Here is a 27192-nt window from a genome sequence, read left to right as displayed (position 1 = left end):
AAATCCAAAAAGCTGTTATGAATATGGGGCCAAATCCGACTCACGGATCTGGTCCTGAACCTGTTCCTTTATCCTCCACGTACCCACAGCCTGTTGTAAACCTGTTTTAGAATATTCGTCTGCTTCAATATTTTTGTCCCTGTATATGTGTGCAAGAGAGAAAACAGTGAAAGATGATTTTAGATTCTGTATTTCTTCTAACAAAGGCATCAACAAATAATTCCTGCATCTAAATTTCCCATTGACCCAATTTACCACATTTGATGAATCTCCGAAAATCTGAACTGTGAGGACTTGTCTATGAATGAGCCAACAAAGAAGGAGTTTTAGAGCAGATAATTCGGCGAAATTATTTGTGCCCGTTCCAAGACCCACTGAGGCTTTTAGAGAATGTGAAGGACTAAGATGAATTATAATTCCTGCCCCTGTAGAGTTGTTTTGTGCTGCCCCGTCGAAGAAAGCCCAAGGGATGCCTTCTTTGATCTGAAGTTCTGTCTGCCGATTTGAGGATATGGGGGTCTCAGGTTCGGGGATGCTGGATAGGATGGCTGTACATTGGATTGCTATTGCTTCCACCGGAACTGATTTGTCATTGAAAATACTACGATTCCTGGCTATCCAAATGCCCCAGCAGATAATAGGAGGGAGGTTCCTCAGGTTCTTCTCAGGGTGATTGGTCCACCAACCATCCCAGGCTATATTAAGATCTTCCCCTTCCCATCTGGCATTTATGTTCAGAATCTTTATCGATTCGTCCCACACTTTCCTTGTGAAAGAACATTTCACAAATAAGTGGTTTATGGATTCTGAATCTCCCTTGCATAAAGGACATCTGCTCGGGCCCTCCTTGAAGCGAGCATGTAGGTCATCCCAGGTAGGTATCTTCCTTTTGAGAGCACACCATAGGAAAATTCTGGCTTTTTTGGGGCATTTTAACTTGAACAGAGATTTGGCCCACCAATCAGGAGGATCCCAACCTTTTCTCTTCATCAGAAAGTTATATCCAGCCTTTGGGGAGTATAGACCTGTCTCAGCATGAGCCCACACTAGGGAGTCTGAACGATCCTTTATTCTGATGCTTGTTCGCTTAAGCTCGTGGATGAAGGTTTGCCATTCATTTCTCCAGATGTTTTCAATACCAAGATCCTCTACAGATTTCCATTCCTGACCCCAGATGGAATATAGCTCCATGTTAGCAACCTGGCTTAAGCTGTGAATTCCCCTTTCATCTAAATGTGCTAGTAGACCCGGGGATAGTGCAAATTGCTCGCTGCACCCTACCCACGGATCCCTACCTATTCGAATGTTTTCTCCATTCCCCACCCGCCAGGCGAGTCCTTGTTCTATAATGATGAATGCTTCTGTAGTAGCCTTCCAGACTACCGAGCAGTTCCTACCTTTTTTGTTTGGACTCCTAATCCATTCCTCAAGAGGAACTGGATCGATATACTTCCTTTTGACCACTTTGGTCCAAAGATTTTCTGCTTTAATAATTCTCCAACCGGATTTTGCTGCCAGGGACTGACTGAAATCTACAAGGTGCTTGATGCCCCATCCTCCCCAATCCTTTGGTCTAGCTATCTTGTCCCATGCTACCCATGGAAGAACAGAGTCTTCCTTTGCTCCTGACCACAAGAATCTGCTACATATTTGCCTAATTTTGTGAAGAACACCTTTTGGGATCCAAGTCAAGGCAGCCCAAAAAACCGGAATGGCCTGGAGGACCGAGTTAATCAAAGTTAATCTGCCTGCCCTTGATAACCATTTGAAGCTCCAGTGGGAAATCCTTTGCTCAATTTTTGCCACCAGCCAGTTCCAATCCTGCTTTCTGTATGCTGTAGGTTTTAGCCAAAACCCCAGGTACTTAAAGGGCTGATCCATGCTGCAGATTTCAAAGGGCAAGTATGATGTGATCTGGATCTCCTCTTGCCTGGAGAAAGCTTCCATTATAAAGTGAGACTTCCTGGGATTTATTTGGAGCCCTGTAGCTTTCAGAAATATATCAAGAATGGCTTTGAGCTCTTGTATTTCATTAGAATTTCCATTTGTAAATAATAGAATATCATCAACAAAAAGCAGGTGTGTAATGAAAAGATTTACAGCTACTTCCAAACCTGTTATCAAACCTTCACTCTTAGCTTTGGATATCAGTCTGCTGAGGCCTTCAGCAGCCAGGAGAAAAAGAAGGGGAGAGAGAGGGCAACCTTGTCTCAGGCCTCTTTGACTTTTGAAAAATTGAGATGCAGCCCCATTTATTAAAACAGCAAAGCTTACATTTGAAATACACCCCATTATCCAATTTATAAATTCCACTTTGAAGCCGAGGTGTGTCAGTAACAGTCTGAGGTAAGACCAGCTAATCCTGTCATATGCTTTGGACAGATCAATTTTCAGCACTGCCCCTTTCTTCCTTGCTTGTCTAAGGCTATGAATGGTCTCCTGGGCCACCCCTATAGCTTCATGTATTTGACGACCGTCCAGAAAACCAAATTGTTCACTTGAAATACATGCAGACAAAATGGGCTTCAAATGAACCGCAATGATTTTTGCTATAATCTTGTAAATGGCATTGCATAGGGATATAGGTCTGAAATCTTCAAAGGAAACCGGGTCCTCCTTTTTCGGGATGAGTGCTATAAAAGTTGCATTGAAAGGCCCATAGACTTCTCCTTTCCTCCTTGACTCCTCCACCACATCTGTCAACTCTTCGCCAATCTGCTCAAAAAAATGGTTAAACAGCTCTATGGTCCAGCCATCCGGACTTGGACTTTTGTCTTTAGGCATTGATTTTATGACATTTTCCACCTCCTCTTTTGTCACCTCTCTAAACAAATTTCCTGCTTCCTCCTCCTCCACAAAACGAGGGAAAGCTTGAGCAGTTCTAATGATTTCAGCTAGAGAAATTTCCCCTGGGTCAGCAAAGAGTGATTGAAAGTGTCTCTTCCCCAAATTAGAAACAGCTTCAAAGGTGGAGTGTTCCCTGCCTTCTGCATCCTGTATCTTCCAAATTGTATTGGCATTTTTTCGCCCCTTTGCATAATTATGGAAGAATTTTGTGTTCTCATCCCCTGCTTTCAACCATATTGCCCTACTTTTTAATCTCCATTCATCTTCCTTATCTAGGAGTATCTTAGCTCTTCTTTTTTCTAACCCCAAAATTCTATCCTTTGACTCCTGTGTGATATATGCATCAGAGTCAGGATCTTCTAAAGCATTTAGGGCTTCATCAATGCTGACCAATTCCTCACCTGTCTTCTTCCTTCTGTCCGCAGCCCATTCTATGGTAGCCTTCTTCAACCTTTTTAGATTCTCCATGAGGTGGGCTCCTTTGTTTTCCGGAGGGGTCCTGCCCGGATGCCTCCAAGTGTTTCTGAACATCTGAATAAAAGATTCCTCCTGAAGCCAAGAAGCATTGAACTTAAAAGGGGAAGCCGGTTTGGGAGGGATCTTAGAGAGTTCTAGGAAGATAGGAAAATGATCCGAATTTCCTCCTTCCCCCACCCACTGCCTGAAGAGAGGAATATGAGAGGCTAGCGCCTCGTTAATAAGAAACCGGTCCAGTCTTTTTGCAATTCTCTCCTCCCCTATTCTTCTATTTCTCCATGTTGGTTTTGCCTTGATAATGTTGACATCGAGCAGATTATGTGTCTGAAGAGTTGTTAAGAAGAAATCGGCCAGAGGGTCCTCCCTTGCATTTGGTCCCCAGGCTTCCGCTATCCCCAAAGAAAAGTTTAAGTCCCCCCCTATTAAGAGCTTTTGGTTTTGAATCAGATCTTTGGAGAGAAGATCATTCCAGAAGGAGACCCGACCCTGACAGGGGCCATACACATTTATGGCTAGGAAGGTCTGATCAAATTCGGTGGACTGAATCTCCAAACCAAGTGCATTTGATAACCCCCAGGAATTTAATACTCTTAACCTTCCTTTTTTGAAACCAATAGCTAGTCTGCCTGAATGACTGGAGGCATCCAGGGCCATGAAAACCCATCCCGGGAGAAGGGAGCATAGGGAGGATTCCACTTCAGAACTGGAACCCAAAGTTTCCTGAAGAAAGACCATATCCGGGCTGTGTCGAGAAATAAGGTCTTTTAGAGCTAGTTTTTTGGGTTTACTAGCCAACCCCCTACAATTCCAGGAGAGACAGATCATTTGATAACCGTCTCAGGGGGTTTTGCTGCTCTAAGCGCCCCAGGGATCGACATCTGTTTTCCATCCTCTACATCAAATTTTGCCTTGACTTGAGCTTTGGAGAAAAGGGATTTCCTCCCTCTGCTCTTTTTTTGGTGGCTCTTCGACGACTCGGGACAAAGGCCACCTACAGGATCCGGCACTGATTGTTGGATTGCCGGCCTTTTACAGTGGGATCTGAGATTATAGTGACGGGCAGGGGATGCACCGGTTGTGATCTGGCTCGGATTAGAATGGTCCTCACAGTTCAGATTTAAGGAGGGGATAGCTTCCGAAAGAGTTTCAATATTATGAATGGGGTCTTCTCTGATATTAATCGTATTACAATCCAGAGGCAATACATCTTTCAAAGAAGCTGAAAATGATGTGAAATTTAGAGGGGAATTCTGCATACCAGGAGGATCATCCGCAGGGGAGTCGGCTGGAGCATCCACTGTTTTGCCTTTGAGGGAGAGGTCTACATCGTTGCACATAAGGGTCGCTTCCTCACGATGGATGTCCGCTTCTGTTTGGACCTCAATATTCATTCTTTGGTGCTCTGCTTCCGGATTAGAATCCTCCTCCAGCTCCTCATTTTTCTTCATATGTCCCTCCTTATCCTCTTCTCTGTTCTTCATCTTCCGTCTTCGTTTCCCCTTCGGGCATTCCCTAGCCAGGTGACCGTATTCGTGGCAGTGGTAACACCTGAAAGGGAATAATTCGTAATCCAGTTTCTGCTCATACTCATATTCCTTGTAGTTCAGAGTAACTGATTTTGCAAGGCCCTCCAACGGGTTTAGCCTTACAAGAATCCTTGCTACCGCTCGTTCATACGTGTGCAGGAAGGATCTGTTTGCGTCCAGAAATGTGCCCAGATGATTCCCAATAGACTTAAACACAGAATCCAGCCAAAGATAAGGGGGTAAATTTGGAGCTCTGACCCAAACTAGTAGTTCGTCTACCCTTTCCTTAGATGCATCAAACAGAGGCGTCCACCGTTTGAAGAGAACGGGTCTGTTCCCAAATGCCCATATACGTTCCTCTACCCATTCCATTGCCTTCTTACAATCGAATTTCACCATGAACCACCCGTTCAACAGCGTGGCGGTCGTGAAGTTGTTCGCCGGCGTCTGCGACCACTGACTCTTGGCCCACTGCCTTAGGAAATTGCCCGAGACAAATCTTCCTCTTACTCTGCCCACAAGGGTACTTTCCGCCACCTCCAACGCCTCCTCCGCCTGAACGTCCATTCTGAGTACCAAGTTGGAGACCTTCTTTGATTTCCACGCTTTCGCCTTCTTCCTTTTATCTCCTACCTTCGCTACCCCTCTATCTGGATCTCTTTCTTATGTGCTTGGGTTTGGGTTACCCGTTTCCCCAGTATGACCGCTTCCATCTTTCTCCACTCTCTATTCCTGTTGATCAATTATGGTTTCAACTAACCCTTCCACCGGGCTCCCTGCTTCGTTCGAAACCGGATGTCCTCCAACGGATGCCTTCTCTGTTTCAGGAGAGTTGACAGAAACCCTCGCGGGGTTGAAATTCCCGACACCCGCTAAATCTTCTGCCTCCTTCGAGAGGCTATGCACTGGTTCATATTGAAACAGGGTTTTGTGGAAAGCCAGCTGATTGCTTCCTTCTCCCAAATCTTTCCCCGACCTCTGAACCCCTCCTACAGTCCTCCACACTCCTTTTAAGCTTGGGAAGTTTATGATGTCTTCCAGTCCTCCCGACGAAGGGAAGATTTTTGATGGTGATATAGGCTTGAATCTTGGCAAGCCATCAGATTTGCCTTTGGACAGACCTGGCCATGCATCTGAGAGAGTCCCTTCCAAAACCCTTCCTCCGGCATTGTTTGTTCCTGCTGAGCCCCTACCTCCAACTCCGATTCCGCCTAAGAGCTCCAGGCTCTCCTCCAACAGCCCACTTGTCGCGTTTGCATGCCAAAAGCCGCCTCCCGTGTGCAGAGCATTCGCCTGACTGACCGACTGTCCGAAGAAATGCTCAATGTTTTCCGTTGTGGTCTCCTTTCCCCAGACGGAAAGGATATCCTCCGGGGCAGGGTCCAAATCAACCGAATCTCTAGGGTTTACCATAGTAAAAACCGGCTCCGTTAAACTTAAAACTCCTTCCAACCGTTATCGGGTATGCACAGCGCGATGAGCCAGTTCTTCGAAGTCTTCGGGAATACAGATGAAAATTACAAAGACAAAGGGATTTCACCATTTCAACCCTACCTTTTACGGAGTACTTCAAAACCCCGTTTCGAGACAGTCCCTAACTCCGTTTGCAAGATCCAGCTGGCGGGTCTCCCACCTGTCCTCCTCACGTTGTTTTTTCCTTCCTAGAATCCATAATGTTGTTGTCGGTACATTGAAAATTTTGTTAATAGGAGTCACTGCTAATAGATGGCTTTTCCGTTGAAATTATTTATAGGCCACCCATTCCAGATAACATTACTAATTTTTTCATTTTCAATGACGACCAACAGATACTATATTTTATGGTGAATGTTGATGTGTTCAAAGATGCATCCATCAATGAAGACGAGCATGATAAAGTGTTGCAGGATGTAGCTCAAGCAAGCAAAGAAAACCACATTCCCAAAGTCCTGGTGTCGCTGGAAAATATGTATGACTTGCAGAGTCGCTTTAAGGGATTGGTTAATGTAAAGACCCATAGCTCAACCTTGTCACATGAATATATAAATATTGATACAGAAGAAGATTTGAAGTTTGCTAATATTGGTACTTGTTGCACACCTCAATAACAACAAGATTTCATTCGCCTTTTCAAACAGTACCAAAACGTTTTCTCATGGACATAGGATGATCTCAATTCTTACAAAACATGAATAATCATACACATGATTCCAATTAAGGAAGGGTCCAAGCCTTTTTGGCAGCAACTATGAAAATTTCATCTGACGCTTGAGCCCCTAATTCAAAAACAATTGAGAAAGTTGTTGGATGCTCAGATCATTTTTGGAGTTCGTCATTCAACATGGGTCTCAAATTTCGTTCTAGTAAGGAAGAAGTCCAGGAAAATATTCTCGTGCGTGGATTTTCATAATCTGAATCATGACTCGGATAAAGACAATTATCTAGTGTCATCGATGGAACAGATTTTACGAACAATATTGGGGTCTGAAATGTTTTTATTGTTGGACGGATTTTTAGGCTACAACTAGGTTTTGGTGTCAGAATCCAATAGGAACAAGAAAACATTTTGAACCAAGTGGGGTATGTTTTCTTTTAAAAGAATTCCTTTTGTACTTATTAATTTCGGTGCAACTATTTAGCATGCTATGGACATCACATTTCGCAATTTCATTGGACAAAGTGTGGTGGTCTATCTATATGACATGACGATGCTTTTTAAAACAAGACCTAACCACTTATTCCATCTAAAGAAAATTTTCGAGAAATGTCACAAATACGAAATATCTCTTAATCTGAGGAAGATAATTTTCACAGTGTCAACGGGAAATATCTTGGGCCATATCATCACAAAGAGTGGGATTAAGTTGGATCTTGAACAGGTCAAAACTATTATTTGAATTCCCTTCTGTTGGGTCGTTAATATGACATTATTATTATCACTTGTGAACACTTATTCCACCCATTTCTACCATTCTTCATCACGCCATTTGTCATAATTTATTATATAAATCCATTTTATGATGATTTATGCTCTTATGAACAAATATTATTTATTCTCCTTTATTTATAATAAAGTGATGATTATGCATGATTTTATCAATGATAGTTTTAATAAATTGGTTGTAACATTATTCACCATTTTTAGCCTCCAAGATAATTTCTAGATTGAAGATTTGATCATTAAAAGTGCCAACTCAGCAATTCGCTGCAATAAGAAGCGGCAGTTTTGTGGTTGGGATTTTGGGCAAATGAAGAAGAATCTGGAAAATCTGGAACATGGGTTTTGTCCAGAACGGATCGAATTAACTTTTGTAAAGAATGGTTTGCCCAAATTCAGCTTGTACTAAGAGAAACACAGGGTTCTTTGAGCACGATTTTCTCAGATTCGTTGTGTGGCCATTTTCCAAATCTCAGCTGCAAAAGCCAAATTCGCCTTGCTCTTGTTGAAAGATGGAAATATATCTTCTTGTTGATCAATTGGTTGGAAACAATCTAATTTTGTAATAGAAATCATGTTGTAATTATCTCTGTTGAAACTTCTCTCTGATCTCTCTCTATTTAAATGAAAACAGAGATCAGAGAGGGGGAGGGATTCGAATGATGGAATTGAGGATGAATTAGAGATTCAGAATTGAGGATGGCAGAGAGAATGGATAATGGATGAGAGATTGAGAGACTTCTTGTTGTAATCCACTGTAACTCTGCTTTGATATTTTAATATAAATCTAGTTGCCATTCCATCTTTGATCCTGAAGTAACCCAGCAGCATCCGCTGGCGGCTAAGGGCCCAGCCTCTGGTGGAGTACGCTGCTGCTGTATTATATCTTTATGCTTCATGTGTGGTTTGATCTCTTTCTTTTACTTTGTTCAGTAATCTGACGCATTTTACTGTTTTACATATCAGCGCTATTAGATATACTTGATTGGATACTATCGTTATCTGCAACAGGAATGCTATGTTATCATTTTAACTGTGTATCGCATTGTTGTTCCTTTTGATAATTGATATAACATTGATGTCGCTTACAGATTGTCATTCGATTACAGATTAACCGCACTGTATGTTCCTAAATCAGTACAACTGTATGATGTATTCTTAAATGTGACTGTTGTTTATTCGGGATTGTTGTTCCGTTACAATTGCTGTTACTTTATAACTGTGATTCATGCATATTGTATTGAAGCTCGCATTACTGTCCCTTTTAATGATAAGTATTTTGCGTGCTTGATTTAGATTGTTGTACATTCATATTTAATCTGTTGTTCCATTTCCTGTTATTCGCATTATCTTTGCTTTGGTGTGAAGAACAGTCCAAAACTATAGTGGGCATTGGCATTTGTTGTCTAGTCCCCAGGCTGATGATCTGTTCCTTGATTACTTTTGGTTACATCAGTTTCCAAAGGGATGAGTTATTGTTACTGGACCCTTGACTGATACATTGCTTATTTTTCCGAATGAATGATTTAGGCTTCAAGGTATTTTGTTGTTGATTTCCATTAATTAGAGTTTGTTGTTCAGATTCCTTTAATTACAGTTTGCTACCCATTTACTTTGTTGTTCATTTCTGTTGATTAATTGCAATAGTTTGCTTTTAAAAGAGTTTTCATAGTTTACTTTCAATGGCAGGCTTAGTTCAATTTCGATTTCCTTTTAATTGCTTTAAATCAGGACTGTCAACTGTAGAGAACATTGGTTATTGCTTCCTCGTTCCCAGATTGATTGTCTGGTTCCGGTTTGATTTCAATTGCATCAATATCTAGAGGAATGAGTTATTGCTACTGTATCCTAGATTGATGGTTGTTTGAGTGAATGATTTAGTTTAGAACATTTCAGTTTCTTGCTGTTCCAATTAGATTTTGTTTCCAGCTTTCATTTACTTTTGGATTTTAAGCACTATACTGCAAAACATTACTCTTGAGTAAATAGCCGCCTCAGACTGAGTACACTCTTGAAATAAAAAGTCGCCCCTGGGTTGATAATTAATGTGAAGGTAATTAGGAGTTGAAAAGACACCTTTTTATCACTCGACATTTTGGCGTCGTTACCGGGGAGAGTGTAGCCATTTCTAAAGAGTAGTGTGAATATGATGAGTGTTTGTTAGGAGAGAATTGGGTATTAAAAACGGAAGGTAAGAACCTGTGTACGGAGCATGTAACAGCCCTGCTCCCCCGCTCGCTTTCCGGCAGATTTGTTAATTTTTGTTGGGTAGAAATAGATGTTTGAATTTTTGTGTGAATGACTAGGGAAAAAATAGAAATTTTGAAAAATGAATCACATGATTTCACTCAAGTGGTGATGTAAGCACCACCCATTTCACTAACTAATTGACAGGAACATTGGAAGAAGGAGCTTCGAAGGAACACATGAAGAACATCTTCTGTTATGGTAAGAAACTGCCCAACATTTCTACTTTTGAATTTCCTGCTCAACTAATTCCACACCCTCACCACAATAAACCAGTACAACATGCTTACAGTGTTGGACTGCCAAATTTACCCAACCTTCCCACCCATTCTATCTCACATGTGCCATTAGAGAAAACTTACAATGAGATTCAGAATGTTTCAAATTCAAAAATTGTAGAAGCTATGGAAGAAAATGAGGTTTCTTTTAGGTTGCACCAACAAACCATTTTAAAAGCTCAAGAACTTCATGGTACGATGGGAAATCAAGAAAGTAATGAATATATTGAAGATTGGTTTCACTCCATCACGTGTTTGCATCATCACTCCATACTTCAACAATTTTTGATACCATCTTTTCAAGGGAAGTTGACTTCTCATACCCTAATTTTTATCAACATGCATTTTTCAAATTTGGGTATGTGCATACGTAAAGCCTTAATTCTAAAATGGTTCCACTGGAAATACTATTATACATAAACATATTCGATTCTCAAAGAAGAGTAGGATAGTGGAGAAAATAAAATAAATAAACAAATAAAACAAACACATCTTTTTTATTTTTATTTTTGTAAAGCTAGTTGTTTTTTGTTGCAACATGCTATGGAAATCAACATCGGTGATAATTTTTTAATTCATTTGTGTATGTAGATGACTTATAATGGAAATAATAGTTCTACAAACACTCATATTCACTTTTATCACCAATTTGAAAAAATGCTTGAAAATCACATTTTTTTTGGCTTGCGGGCTTGATGAAATTTCTGAAAAAACAGTCGGGACAGTCATGTTTTGAGGGACCAAAATGCAATATTTTTAAAACCTGTTTCTATCCTAAGTAGCCCCTAATATCTACTTTCCAACCCAATTTGAATCACTCAATTTGGATTTGAAACGAAAAACTTCGAACCAAAACATTGACAGGGTGTCTAGCAGGCAGCTTAGGAACAGAGTTGGGAAAGTCAGTTTTTGGAGGCCTAAATGAATGAATTTTTAAAACCTGTTTCTATGGTAGATTCCCCTATGAATCTAGTTTATAATTAAATTGGAATCACTCATTTTTGATATCGTATGGGAAAGTTATGATCAAAATACTGACTGTCTATCGTAAATCAGCACTCTTAAAACTCTGTCTTTCCGGCTGTTCCTTGCAGTATTTGACCTATAAATTCTTCTTGTGTTCAAAACCTGTTTATATTGGAGATAAATAAATGAATCTACTTTCATTTCCTATTTGAATCATTCGAATCCGACATCAAACGAAGAATCTATGCTTAAAACATTCACTGTTGTTCTAAGTGGGGTAAGCGAAAATGACTCCGTTATGCAGGTTGTTCTAAGTAAAATTGACATATAATATCATTGAATTTTTAAAACCCGTTTCTATTGGAGATACGCCTTTGAATTAGCTCTCATTTAGCTTTGGAATCACTCAATTTGGACAAAAAACAAAGAAGTTGTGATTAAAACACTGCAGGTCAGTATGGTCGACCACTGCTCTCCCGCAGGTGACAAATAAATTTTACTTTGTTATTTTCTCCATGGATTTGTTCTACAGAGTAACTACTTGTTAGTTTTTTTACATAATTCTTGGATTAGGAGAGCCGTGCACCTCTCTTTCTCCATGACTTAATGTTTTATTGCAGGTAGACACTCGTTTTTTTGCAGGTCCTAGGAGAAAAAGAATGTCAATTTATGGACGAGTGATTCTTCAAAGAAATTTTAAATGAAACAAAGGAATTTCATCCAACTCATTACCCAACGGATTCATAATAGAAGAAATGAAGAATTGATTTCCATTTGAAGATTCATGTCATGTCTTTGCTGCCAAAACATTTTTCAAAAAGATCATTTTTTTTACATAATATCATAGCTGTTGTAACTTAATTTATTTACATATTGTTTTTAAATAAAATGTTGTTTCTTTTCTAATTTCTCTTATATTTTGTGTTTCAGGTGTTGCTTCATTCAAAGTGTAACTCATCCTCAGCATCAATACAGTGAACAGCGAATTCATTCTTTGCGTGCTTGCATTTTATGCTTGTGCATTTTTGCTATTCCTTTTTTTGAAGAGACAACATTTGTGTGCACTTTTGTTTCTGCTGTTCCTTTTCCAAAAGGACAACATTTACGTTTTGCTGTTCCTTTTCCAAAGGAACAACACCTTTTGGGGCAGCAGTTTATTTTGTTGTTCCTTTTTCACGGTTCATTTTGTTGTTCCTTTTCCACGGTTCATTTTGCCGTTCCTTTTCCACGGTTCATTTTGTTGTTCCTTTTTCACGTTTTGCTGTTCCTTTCCAAATGGAACAACACTTCTGCACTTTCACACTTTTGCACTTTTACGTTTTGCTGTTCCTTTCCAAATGGAACAACACTTCTGCACTTTCACTTTTTGTTGTTCCTTTTCGAATGGAACAACACTTTTGCACTTTTACGTTTTGTTGTTCCTTTCCAAATGGAACAACACTTCTGCACTTTCACGATTTGTTGTTCCTTTCCGAATGGAACAGCACTTCTGCACTTTTCATTTTTGTTGTTCCTTTTCCAAAGGAACGGCACTTGTGTTTTTGCTGTTCCTTTTCCAAAGGAACGACACTTGCGTTTTTGCTGTTCCTTTTCCAAAGGAACGACACTTTTCATTTTTGTTGTTCCTTTTCCAAAAGAACGACGCTTTTCATTTTTGTTGTTCCTTTTCCAAAGGAACGACACTTTTCATTTTTGTTGTTCCTTTTCCAAAGGAACGGCACTTGCGTTTTTGCTGTTCCTTTTCCAAAGGAACGACACTTTTTATTTTTGTTGTCCCTTTTCTAAAGGAACGACACTTTTAGTTTTTGCTGTTCATTTTTCCAAAGGAACGACATTTGCATTTTCACACTTTTTTTTGTGTGTATTTTTGCTTTTTTGTGTGCATTTCCTTTGTTGTTCCCTACAAGGAACACCACTTTTTGAGTGTTTTTGCTGTTCATTCAAAAGAGCAACACTTTGGGATTATTTTCGAGAGCAACCCTTCCTTCCTCTTGTGGGATTATTCCTAATTCATCTCAACCACATTTTACTGATTCCATTTTATGGCATGAAGTACACTACTTTTATGAGGACAAGAATTATGGATTCTTTTGAAGCGAGTTAATATCATTCACGTTATGATCTTTAACAGGACAGCTCCTTGATGATAGATTCTTTTCAAAAGGGACACAATTATTTATATATTACTTTACTGCATTGTTTTCTGCTGTACATGATACTGATTGATCATCTTAATACCATGTTGGTTCCATCCTCCTTGGTTATAATCTTCTCTGCTTGTAATAAATGAGATTATGGGTATATTTTTTTTCTATTGACATGTTCAACTTCTTCCACCATCCCTGCTCTTAAGGAGTACTGAGCCTCCCTCTTTTTATCATAAAAATGTGTAATAACAACAAAATTTTGTTCGCAGATGGAGGATAGGGGGTCTCATTACGAGCCAGCCTACCATGTTCATAAGGTTGTAAGAAAGTGACATTCCCATTATGTCCACCACACTAGGGTTATGATCCATTGGATAGCCAAATTATCCTTGGAACAGGAGGCCTCATCACGAGCCGGCCTGGTCACTTTTTCTACATCCCAGTGAATGGCAGTGTGGTTATCTGGTTACCACGCTAGCGCACTGATCTCTTCTGTAGAACAGCACTGTAACTCTCCATTTATAAATTGAGGATCCTGGCTCATATGGGTTAAAAAGCAACCATGCCGAGGCTATGGACGCCTGCTAGTAGCAGCGGCTCTGCTTATGGTATTGAAGTTATATCTTATCGTCAATTATTATTATAATACCCTTTTCTTATTTTTTCTTTTTATCAGAGAAGTTATTTCCTTAACTTTTTCCCTGTTTTGAACCTTTATGCATGAGAAATTGTTTTATGATCAATCGCATCATTTTCAGCTAGCATACTATCAGTAAAGCATCTTTTTGGCATATTGTTGTTCTTTTTCTCTTTTTCATCACTTATCATCAATTCAAAACGTCCTATCTCTTATTCATAACTATCTTTACACACTCTGCTCTCATTATAACCATAACTCTCACCGTCCTATCATTGATATGTGTACTCTACTGCTGTATTGTTCATTCCCTTGCCTTGCCATCAACATAACACCTTTCATAGGCTTTATGGTCATGAAATCCCGTTTTCAATTGGAGAGGGGAATGTATGCATTATGGGATTGCATGTGCTATGATTACTACACCCTGCCATAACTTGTTGATTTGACAAAAAAAATTCTGATTGAAAGTTTTTCATGCATCTTATCTATTTCTATTCAAAGCTAACACTATGGATTCAAGAACATTGTATGAAAAATAGTGCTTTGTTTACAGGAGAACAATAAGTATGGGCAGAATTCTATTCACAGCATGACCACACTATTGGAACTAACAGAAGAGGCTCGAGCAACTCGTGAACATGAACAATTCTTCAGATATGATGTGCTTACCTGGATTCCACCTTTTGCATCACTTTCAGTGCCAACTCTGCCTACATCAGTTTCAACAAATGTCAGTACATATATGTCATTCCACATTTTTCTTTTTGGAGGTAAAACTTGAGGTAAAATAGCATAATTTTCTGATTTATTACGAATTTAGGAGAATTTAATGAAATCCATTTTGAGCATTATTTATCATCCTTCATTCCACATCTTTACCACTTCCCCTTTCTCAGCGGCGTATCATCTTTCAGTTTGGGGGAGTGTTGCTTTCATTCATTTCTTTCTTATGACCATGTCATTCATATTCTTTATCATCCATTGTTATTCTTATTCATTCTCAACACCTCCCTTATTCCATGTTGTTTTACACCAAGCATAGACTTCAACAGATAGTAGCAACCACCTCTATTTGTTTTCTAGCATCGCATGAGGGCATGCTAATTTTTCAGAGAGGGGGAGGAATTGCTACGCATGATGGATGTTTTCTATTTTCTTTCTCATTTAAGGCATACAATTTCAGTGTAGAAATTGATTTCCATAATATTTTTAAAGCTATGAACTCAATTCTTGTGATTTTTGGAAAACACAGACGTATCATTAATACAAACCCAGACAATTTCAAGATAAATTGGTTCATAAAATTTCGGAAATCATGCACTCTCACCTACAACCATTTTGTTTATATCTCATGATCCGTGCATCAAAACAGTCTGATTTTTGGATCATAAAGGCATTCATATATTATAAATTTACTTGCCAAATTTCAACAAAAGCTGGTTTGTAGTTTTTGAGAAAATGGTTAATGAAGTTTGCTGTTACTTATATCATATTTTGTTGCAACTTCATATATACATATAGTTGAATGTCAATGTAAAAATTGTTATGCCTTCATCAAGATTACTAAAAGTGAATATTCATTAATTAAGGAAGAATTCATTTGTTCTATCCATTTCATGAGCTGAGATGAACATATTTTTTATTGCTTGGTTAACACATGGGTTTTTGTCTTTGGGTTGCATGAGGACATGCAATATATTCAGTTTTCGTTGCATGAGGACATGCAACATATTGAGTGTGGGGGTATGTTGGGTCGTTAATATGCCATTATTATTATCACTTGTGAACACTTATTCCACCCATTTCTACCATTCTTCATCACGTCATTTGTCATAATTTATTATATAAATCCATTTTATGATGATTTATGCTCTTATGAACAAATATTATTTATTCTCCTTTATTTATAATAAAGTGATGATTATGCATGATTTTATCAATGATAGTTTTAATAAATTGGTTGTAACATTATTCACCATTTTTAGCCTCCAAGATAATTTCGAGATTGAAGATTTGATCATTAAAAGTGCCAACTCAGCAATTCGTTGGAATAAGAAGCAACAGTTTTGCGGTTGGGATTCTGGGCAAATGAAGACGAATCTGGAAAATCTGGAACATGGGTTTTGTCTAGAACGGATCGAATTAACTTTATTAAAGAATGGTTTACCCAAATTCAGCTTGTACTGAGAGAAACGCAGGGTTATTTGAGCACGATTTTCTCAGATTCGTTGTGTGGCCGTTTTCCAAATCTCAGCTGCAAAAGCCAAATTCGCCTTGCTCTTGTTGAAAGATGGAAATATATCTTCTTGTTGATCAATTGGTTGGAAACAATCTAATTTTGTAATAGAAATCATGTTGTAATTATCTCTGTTGAAACTTCTCTCTGATCTCTCTCTATTTAAATGAAAACAGAGATCAGAGAGGGGGAGGGATTCAAATGATGGAATTGAGGATGAATTAGAGATTCAGAATTGAGGATGGCAAAGAGAATGGATAATGGATGAGAGATTGAGAGACTTCTTGTTGTAATCCACTGTAACTCTGCTTTGATATTTTAATATAAATCTAGTTGCCATTCCATCTTTGATCTTGAAGTAACCCAGCAGCATCCGCTGGCGGCTAAGGGCCCAGCCTCTAGTGGAGTACGCTGCTGCTGTATTATATCTTTATGCTTCATGTGTGGTTTGATCTCTTTCTTTTACTTTGTTCAGTAATCTAACGCACTTTACTATTTTACATATCAGCGCTATTAGATATACTTGATTGGATACTATCGTTATCTGCAACAGGAATGTTATGTTATCATTTTAACTTTGTATCGCATTGTTGTTCCTTTTGATAATTGATATAACATTGCTGTTACTTACATATTGTCATTTGATTAAAGATTAACCGCGCTGTATGTTCCTAAATCGGTACAACTGTATGATGTATTCTTAAATTGTGACTGTTGTTTATTCGGGATTGCTGTTCCGTTACAATTGTTGTTACTTTATAACTGTGATTCATGCATATTGTATCGAAGCTCGGATTACTATCCCTTTTAATGATAAGTGTTTTGCGTGCTTGATTTGGATTGTTGTACATTCATATTTAATCCGCTGTTCCATTTCCTATTATTCGCATTATCTTTGCTTTGGTGTGAAGAACGGTCCGAAACTGTAGTGGGCATTGGCATTTGTTGTGTAGTCCCCAGGCTGATGATCTGTTTCTTGATTACTTTTGGTTACATCAGTTTCCAAAGGGATGAGTTATTGTTACTGGACCCTTGACTGATACATTGCTTATTTTTCCGAATGAATGATTTAGGCTTCAAGGTATTTTGTTGATTTTCATTAATTAGAGTTTGTTGTTCAGATTCCTTTAATTACAGTTTGCTACCCATTTACTTTGTTGCTCATTTCTGTTGATTAATTGTAATAGTTTGCTTTTAAAAGAGTTTTCCTAGTTTACTGTCAATGGCAGCTTTAGTTCAATTTCGATTTCCTTTTAATTGCTTTAAAGCAGGACTGTCAACTGTAGAGAACATTGGTTATTGCTTCCTCATTCCCAGATTGATTGTCTGGTTCCGGTTTGATTTCAATTGCATCAATATCTAGAGGAATGAGTTATTACTACTGTATCCTCAATTGATGGTTGTTTGAGTGAATGATTTAGTTTAGAACATTTCAGTTTCTTGTTGTTCCAATTAGATTTTGTTTCCAGCTTTCATTTACTTTTGGATTTTAACCACTATACTGCAAAACATTACTCTTGAGTAAATAGCCGCCTCAGACTGAGTACACTCTTGAAATAAAAAGTCGTCCCTGGGTTGATAATTAATGTGAAGGTAATTAGGAGTTGAAAAGACACCTTTTTATCGCTCGACACCTTCCCAATGAACAAGAAAGCCATGAAGTCCTTCTTGGCGAAAATCAATTTCCCCCATAAATTTATCTCTGACTACACACAGATAGTGAAACTACTGCAAGAGATGATAAAGAAGAATGCAATTTACAAGTGGGATAAAAGGGAAAAGGATGCATTCACCTATATAAAGCAAGTAATCGTAGAAGCACCAATGCTATATGGTCTAAATTTCAGTAAATATTTCATTCTTTATGCCTTCGCTTCTCATACTTATATCATTGTCATTCTTACACAGAAGGATGATTGAGATAACGAGCAACCCATATCATTCGTGAGTGCTAGCTTGAAAGGACCTAAACTTAATTATCCCACCATCGATAAATAGGCTTACACAATCTACAAGCTTGTAAAACACTTTAGGCCTTATCTTATGAAGAATCATGTTATTATCTTTGTGCCACACCCAGTTGCCAGATCATTGTTTGTTCAACAAGAAATGGGTGAATGAAGATCGAACTAGATGACCAACTTGTAGGAGTACGATCTTGAGTTTAAACCAGTTCATACAATAAAGGGCCATGGTCTATGCTAGCTAACAGAAAAAGTGACAAATTCACAAGCATATGACTCTTCTGGATGGGAGCAGGAAATTGAAATGTATAATATCGAAAAATGCTACCCCCACTGATGTACCGACATCTTGTACGCATATGTGCGATAGTTTCTTGAGCATGATACCCTTCCCTCTCATTTATCCGTGCAATAGAAGAGGGAAACTAGGTTGAAAGCTTTTTAATGTCAGTTGGTACACAAAGTTATTTTCAGGAAGCACCATAATGGGGTCCTGATTAGATGCTTGGAAGCAACAGATTTAGAATGGGTATTGCATGACCTCCATGATGGACTAGCCGAAGGAAATTTCATGGGTGACATTAGGACACACCAAGTTATGTAGTCCATTTTCTATTAGCCCACACTTTTCAAAGATGCTCATGCTTATGCCCACAAGTGTCTAGCTTGTTAGAAAATCACTGGTCAAGATAAGAAATTATTTTCCCCATTGCAACCCATCTTTGTAGAAGAACCATGCCAAAAATGGGGCTTAGATGTTATCGGTAATACCTTTCCACACTCATCGAAGTAGCACCGCTATGTTATCACTGCTACAAATTATTTTACATAGTGGATGGAAGTGATTGCTCTCAAGAAAGTGAATGATCAAAAAGTCATCAACTTCCTCAAGCAAAATATTTTCACTAGGTTCAACATTTCGAATTCCCCTGTTTTTGATAATGCAATGTATTTATAAAAGCTTAAACTTTATGATTTTGCATTGGAAAATGCCATCGTATTGAAACATTTATCTAACTACTACCCACAGGGAAACAACCTTGCTAATTAAACTAATAAGAACCTAATCCACATCATTAAAAATATTGTCTTCTCTTAATAACGGAACTCGCACAATACTTTGAATGCTCTATGGGTTGACCATGTCACGCCTAAACCTTTTATGAATACTTCTCCTTACTTCCTAGTGTATGGAAAAGAAGCCATCCTACCTCTGAAAATTTACCTTCCTTCCCTTCAACTCTCACATGAATCTCAAGGTAAGCCCTATCTCTTGGTTCAGAGTAGGATAAACACTCTCCTTAAGTTACAATAAGAAATAAAGAAACCAAAAGAAAAAATTAATCTTCACCAAAACTGTATCAAAAGATGGTTTGTTAGGAAGTCTGCAGGAAAAAAGGAGTTCAATGCAGGTGACTTGGTATTGAAGTGGGACAAAGCTCGTGAAGAGAAGGGGAAACACACTAAGTTCCAGTCCCTACGAACTAGGCTATTTTTTGTTTGTGAGGAGCTTGGCCATCACACTTATCGTCTCCAATCTTTGGATGAAAAGAATGAATCGCTTCTTATAAATGGCCAAGATTTGAAATGATATTTTCAATGAAAATATAGGGATGTGCCCTATCCTATGTACATAGTTTTTTGTTTTTGTTTGTTTTTCATGTTCAATATTTTTAGTTTGTCTTTTTGTTCATGTGAATAAGCGTAGTGTGTAAGTGTGTTTTTGGATCTAATATATGTGGAAAAATTAAAAAGGGCTTTGTGACATTGTAGCATTTGGATAACCTGTAGTCCTTGTTCTTTGTTTTGGTTTATGCCTTTTGGTCAATGATGTTCTAATGGAAAATATGATCCTTGTGTAAGGAAATATTTGTGTCAAACCATGATATCTGTGTCTATTCTAGAAACCTCATGCCTACACTCGGTTCTTTATGTTTCAGTGCTTTCCATGTTGATCCAATTAATTAGAGAAGGACAAGGGTAAAATATTGACAAGAATACTAATATCAAAGGTTTTATATATGATTCTATGAAGCAAAAGCCTCTTTTTCTCTCAATAAGTTGGGATCCCTCTTCCACCCATAAAATAAATAAGTTCTAAATCACAGTTCTATTAAAATAAATAAATAAAGCGTGAAAGATGAAAAAGGCTTCTTGTGTAGATAGGTGAAACAAGTAACTTCATCGGAGTATTGTCCAAGCTCGCTAGCAGTGAAGGAATGCTTGTGTTCATGAAGTCACTCTTCCGAGGTACTGTCCAGGCCTGTTTGCAGTGGGGAAACACTAGAGATGAAAACTCATACTCTGAATGTCTTAAGCTCGCAAATTACATTACCCTTCTCCTAAATCCAAACATTGTGACATGGTTGGCCTTATGATTATGTTCAACCAAGAAAGGATGAAGGGGAATATGCTTATACATGGGGTAAGTGGGAAGCCAAATTAATTTACACAATGAATCAATACTTCTTGAAGAACTAAACCCTGCACAAAAAAATTGACCAAGGCAGAGAAGTTGGAATTCAACCAATTTGTTGCCAAGTGTTGTCGTTGCTACAAGACCATCCAAAATCTTGGAGCCTAATTTCACTTTTATTATTGTTGTTTCTATCCTTATGATTCATTACATGTGTTATTTCTAAGTGTCCCAGTCCTATTTGGAAGAAAACCAAAGTTTCATCTTTTAGCATGGTAAGCATCGCATATTGCAAAAAAATGTAGTTTTGGTTTGTTTCAAGGGGTAATATCAGTGCTAATGAGTCAAACTTATCATGAAGACATGTATTACACTCATTCCCAAAGTTTCAAGCATTGTTGCAAAGGTGTCCTCACTATTGTCACAAAGTGTACCTTTAGTGTCAAACTTGGGGGAAGTTATCGCATTGTCGTTGCATTGGGGGAATTATGTTGTTCATATGTTTTGATTGATCAACATTGTGTCATCAAATATTCTAAGTGTGTGATCATGCTTAGGTTTTTTCCTTGTTCACTTTGGCTTTACTGATCCCACACTTAGCCAAATCCGAAAAAGTTCCTTCCCAAGCAACTTGGCTTCACTCAACCTTCCTGAACTGCGCACTGCATAGTCTTAGCTGTCAATCTCAAACCTTGCCTCTTGGAACTATGCAATGTTTAGTTATTTCCTTCAAGAACTGCACACTGTGTAGTCTTAGTGCTCAACCTTGAACCTTGAGCTCTAGAATTGCACAACCCCTACCTTCCAGTCACCTTCTTCTGCACATTGTACAGCCTCAAGCATCAAGCGTCCAGCCTGACTCCTTGAAATATGCAATCCCTAGGCCTCTATCCCTCCATATATGTGTAATGTGCAACCTCAAGCATCAAGCCTCTAGCCTGAATCCTTGAACTCTCCAACTATGCAGGACCTAGGCCTCTGTCTCTCTAGAACCATGTAGTGGGCAACCTCAAGCCTCAAGCCTCAAGCTTGCCTCCTTAATCCCTTCAACTACACAGTTGGATTACCCTGGACTTCCTGAACTATGCAATGTGCAGTCTCAAGGCTTAGTCCTAGCCCTTGACCTCATCAACTATGAAACTACACAATCCTTGAGATATTATCTTAGCCTAGCACCTAATTCTAGATCAGTTAATGGTTATCATGAAGCATGTTATACTAGGGGTTTATCATACTAATGCCTTCTTTTCATGAGAGGATTTCAGTTGCAAGTATTATATCATGTTATGACATGATGATGATGAAGGATATGATGAAGGAGACCCTATTAGAAGACACATTTGTAGTTGCAAAGATAAGTTAATCAATGAAGAAAAGACAAAGGGACACCAGAGTGCAACAGTAGTTGGAGATCAAGATCATATTGAAGAATCCCTACCTTCAAGCCTTATGGAGTAGGAAGAAGAAGAACATGTACCATATTTCAAGAGGACACAAATATAACAACAGGAAGAATGACTTGAAATTTCCATATCATCATGCATTCCATGTCATCAGTGGCTTGTCATGTCTTGTCAAAGTTTCATGTCATCATTGGCCACATCATTTGTGGAATATGTAATTTCAATATATAAGAAATGTAATGTAAATTGGAAGTCCAAGGGCCATGTATAGAATGTGAAAAGTCATGAAGGAGTCAGAAGGTCATAGAGAAGTCAAACAATCATGAGGGTAGTGCAGGGGTCACAAGGAAGGTGAATGGTCGCCCATTTGTTATATATACACCCTCATATCTCATGCAAAGGACTTTTGACCTTGGCTCCTCCTACCAAGCATTATAGAGGAAGATAGTTCTTTTTTAGGAGAAAGTGGTTTCTCTAACACTCCACTATTGGCGCTAGTGGTGTTCATTGTACTGATGTATTTTGGAACTTTTACTAATTTCGAAGTTCATTGAGCCAAAACAATTTCATGTGTATGTCATAAATATTTAAGACTATTATTTGAATGTTTGTGATGTATGTTGTTTTCATATGCACTAAGGAAGTTAAACTATTCGATGGATTTGGTACTTATCTTGTTGAAGATGTGTTATATGTGTTTTAACAATCATTGCTTCTATGTGAACTATTTGGCCAGTTAATAAATGATTCCTTCATATGTATATGCTCACGTGTCTTTACTAGATCAATACTATTACTTTTATTTTAAAGGCTCATTTTTATCTCCCTTTTCGTAGAAGAACCCTGATGCATTTTGCAACTAAACATTCCACAAGACATACTCACTTGTTCATAGGAAATTACATGTACATTACTCTCTCGTGCTGACCACTGTATCCAAGGAAAATCTCTAAGAACATATGGCAGTCGACCCTTATTTCTAAAAGGGCTCCCACACCAAACGGTGCGAAGTATAATTGGGAGTTTTCGTCGAGGAGACACCCTTGCATGTTGGCAGTATCCAACACCATCAACAAGTTACTTAGACCCCAGGTATTTCATGAAATATCTTTCATTTCAAACTTCCAATTTCATGCATCTCCACCTCAGTACCTTCAAGACCAAGAAGAGTTTACAAAATTTTGGGCTAGTCTTAAATTGTAGGGAATCATGCAAGGAATCAAGGATGGTAATATGTTGAGTATTTTTCATCAAGTTCTTGAACTCTTCCCATATTTGTGATTTACTCAATGATGGAAGGGAATGAAGCTTGCAAACCCCTCTCAACTAAAGTGGACTAAGGACCAATGTGTGACCTTTTTCACCACTGTAATTAAGTATCAAGATGGTTTGACTAGCATGGCCACCTTTTTCACTTGGGTAATCAGATGCTCAATTCTTTTATTCTTTTGCAAATATACTTCCATCCGCATATGTATCTTGAGTCTAGCTACTAACAAGGTTCTATGTGTTTGGCTTGGATAGGTTCTCTTAGACATAAATTTAATTCATCATGGGACAATCATGGATCCTATGATTTAGATTTTAACAATGAAAACACATGCTAGAAGTTTGATATACCACTTTTCCTGGTCATGGATTCCATCACCCACCTTAATGAGGGCATATTCCTTCAAATATTTTGACAAGTCGACTTTGATTCAAACCTACATTCAGACTAAATGTTAAAGAACTATCTAGATCATGGAAAATGATTGCCCCTAATAGGGTTAATAAGTATTCTAGGAATGATAATATTTCCATGAATGGGCCAAGGAATTCTACCCAAGTTAGGTAAGATACTTTGGTGGTTTGATTGGAAAGAAAACATTAGACCATGTTAAGAGTACAACAAGGGCATTTTTACATATCCAAGACACTTATCATAAAATTTCCACAATATGGGCCTTATTAGTAAATTGGGAATAGAACAATCCTTTAGTAAAATCATGTATCTGTAGAAAATGCTAACCATGTGCCTCATAGGAATCCCTAACCTAGATATAAGTAATGGATTTAGGAACCACTTTCCCCATAAAATAACTTGGAAGGGATTTACTATTTATGTTAAATCAAACCCAAATGGAGATAAGCATGATATATATTTCATTAATATGATACACATATAAATACATAATCTATGACCTTTGGGTTCATCTTCCAAGATGTTTCTTCGATTCTCGATGATTTTTCGTATTCACTTGTGACTTTTCATATTCCTTCCCAAGTCAATAACACAAATTACTACAACCCTAATCAATTGGGTTTACAAAATCCCCCACAACCCAAAATTATAATGGGTGTATGTGTGTTGAAGCAAAGGGCTAAAATATGGAAGTGGCCAACTACCAATGGCTAAATGTGCTCTCTAAATCTAGTGGTTTTGAGACAACCACAAACCAAATGGCTAGTAGAAGTTAATGTATTCTACCAAATGGTGGTTTAAGGGTGACCACAAACTATGGAACATGCCTCTAAGGCTCACAACTTTCCTCTAGAAAATAGTGATTTAAGATTACCACACCCTCTAGAATTTGGCTCTAAAGCTGAGTTCTTAAAACATTTCATAGTTTAGCTAGAAGTTATATCTTATACCAAATTGAAGTTCCTTCAAATGGTGGTTTAAATATTACCACAAAGTTATTTCTAGTAAAATTTGTAAGCCTTCTACTAAATGATGACTTTAAGGAAGGCCCTAACCAAATCACACTCAAGAATTATTGGCTTTGAATCTAGCTTTGGTTATAGATTTGACTCTATCTCAAGGCTCAAGTTGCAATTGTAGATCTAGCTCATGTGTTCCTATTTGATTTATAAGACTTTGAAACTTCAAGTTTGACTGATAATCACTAATATTATCCCCCATTGTCAGCAAAATATGAGAAAACAAAAATATGTCAATATCAAGAATGAATTTTTCAATATGGTTTTTGTATATTCTTTGTTGTTGATGACTATTTCCAAGAAGTGATTGACCCATAGTGAATTTTTACACTTGTAGGTTTCTTACATTTGTAACATTTGTTTAAAGCATGATTATGCTTTCCACAATCCTCATAAGGATGAATATCAAAACATTGATCCTCAATGTGGCCAACTTGATGACAATGTTCACATTTTGGAATTTTATCTTGAACTATAACTTCAAACTCAACAAATGAAGGGTGTTAGATTCCACTGAAAATGCACCCATTTGCAACACAATTCAACTTAATTTCTAAAAAGTGCAAGTAGAGTTACAAAAATATCATTTGTAAGTAACAATTATCCTTGATGCTAGAGTTGAATTGATGTTTAGGATCATGTGTGCCATTAAAGATTTGATTCATTTGAGTCCTTCTAGTTAGTGTAGGATGCATATTTGTCTCTTATTACTCCAATAGAAATAGCTTGTTTTTCTCCCTTAGGATTGAGTTTGCAAATGCAATCCCCTTGGAAATGAAATCAAATTCTTCTACCATCATTCTGCCAACCAAAGCCAATCATCCTCTTATCTTGAATATGTTTAATGGCTTACTTGTGGTGTTATCCTAAGTTAAAATAGTTTGTTTTGCATGAAATATTTCAAGTGTGATGAGATTATTTGTTTTGGGAATATATATGGGTTGTCTCTAAACTCTATATGTAACCTCAATTACTACTCCCTACTTGTTGCCAACAAGGATAGTTCCTATGATCACTTGGATTTCCTTGTACTAGGCACTACCATCCTAAGAAACTCTTAAAATGACCATCAATGTAGCCTCAAGTATTGTATGATTCATTTATATTGAAATGCTCCAGAGATTTGCAAGTAATAAAACATATAATAGATTAGAGCAATGGAGCCACTAACCAAAATGGAAAGAAACCATAGAGTGTTATCCACCCAATAGCAATTGTAATGTGTTAACTTTGGTTTATACAAATTATCTACTTTGTTAGCTAGTGCAATATTTGAGTCTTTGCATAGGGTTGCATCCAACGATAGAGTTGACAAGAGAGAGCTTGCACTAGATACAAGTCGATTTTGCAGGCTTAGTAGAAGTGTCAAGGTTGAGTAAGACCACAAATTTGGGGTATCGCGACCACAAAACCATGGCTCTAATACCATTGCTAGAGCACACCAAAATGGAGATAAGCATGATATGCATTCAATTAATATGATGCACATATAAATACATGGTCTATGACATTTGTATTCATATTTCAAAAGGTCTATTGGATTCTTGATTACTGATCCCATTCACTTTTGACTTTCATATTATTTTTCAAGTGAATAATACAAAATACGATAATACTAATGGATTAAGTTTCCAACATTGTATAAATTACAGGTTGGATCACATTTTTCAATGATAAATTCAACACTAAAAGCGGGGTCAAATCAAAATTACCCAATTGTAAGATTTTGGAATTTTTTTTGGAAGTGCCTTTTGGTGGAACCATCATAATTTCCTATGGATATTTTAGGCAACAGGTTAACCATTAGAGGCTTCCCAATAATATTATGACATGGGATGTTTCCTATCAAAACCAACTAGGTCTTCAATGAATTTGATAATACAAGACACTAGATATCCAACCTTCTACCATTAGATCCTTGGAGCTCCTACTTCTCTCTACAAAACTAATTATAAGTTACTTAACTATTGGATAAAGAAGAAGATTTTCCTAAATTGTGTTAATTATTTATTTGATCAAGGGATTTTTGGAAAAAATTAATGATTTAGGCTCCACTAGTACTTAGACTCACACATCCAATTCAATTCATCTATTGAGATTTCTAACATGTGTTGTTTATTGTGAGTTTATTTGTTGAGGTTCTATATACAATTCTATGGTTTTTTATGTGATATTTGTGAGATTAGTTTTTGGATTGGTTGTTAATTTGAATTGTATAAAGTACCCCATGATACTTGGAATTTGTTTCACATAGAATTTTGTGCTTAGTTGTTGAAAAAAATACCCAACATGGGTTGAGTTCAAGTAGAATGGATCTATGCATCCTTTGATTGCTCACAAAGTAGAACATATAAATTTTTGTAAATTAAAAAGCCACATCATGTAAATATTATTATTGGAACTTTTGTTTAACCTTCTATATGTA

At 37.7% G+C, this 27192-nt stretch overlaps 1 protein-coding gene across 1 annotated transcript; it reads right to left on the bottom strand.

The window, feature by feature from the left end:
• Positions 1-15: 15 nt before the first annotated feature.
• On the bottom strand, positions 16-5417 carry LOC149206549 (uncharacterized). The gene is made up of 2 exons (XM_089397724.1): positions 4320-5417; positions 16-4044 (listed from the first exon to the last, which is right to left on the bottom strand). Exons 1-2 carry the CDS (start codon positions 5415-5417, stop codon positions 16-18), a joined length of 5127 nt encoding a protein of 1708 aa, XP_089253850.1.
• Positions 5418-27192: the final 21775 nt, after the last annotated feature.

Source organism: Pinus tabuliformis, chromosome 1_2 (genome assembly GCF_031772625.1).
Source record: "Pinus tabuliformis cultivar Carrire ecotype Pingquan chromosome 1_2, CPIR1, whole genome shotgun sequence".
NCBI classification, from domain to species: Eukaryota; Viridiplantae; Streptophyta; class Pinopsida; order Pinales; family Pinaceae; genus Pinus; species Pinus tabuliformis.
This window is presented reverse-complemented; position numbering and strand designations above follow the sequence as displayed.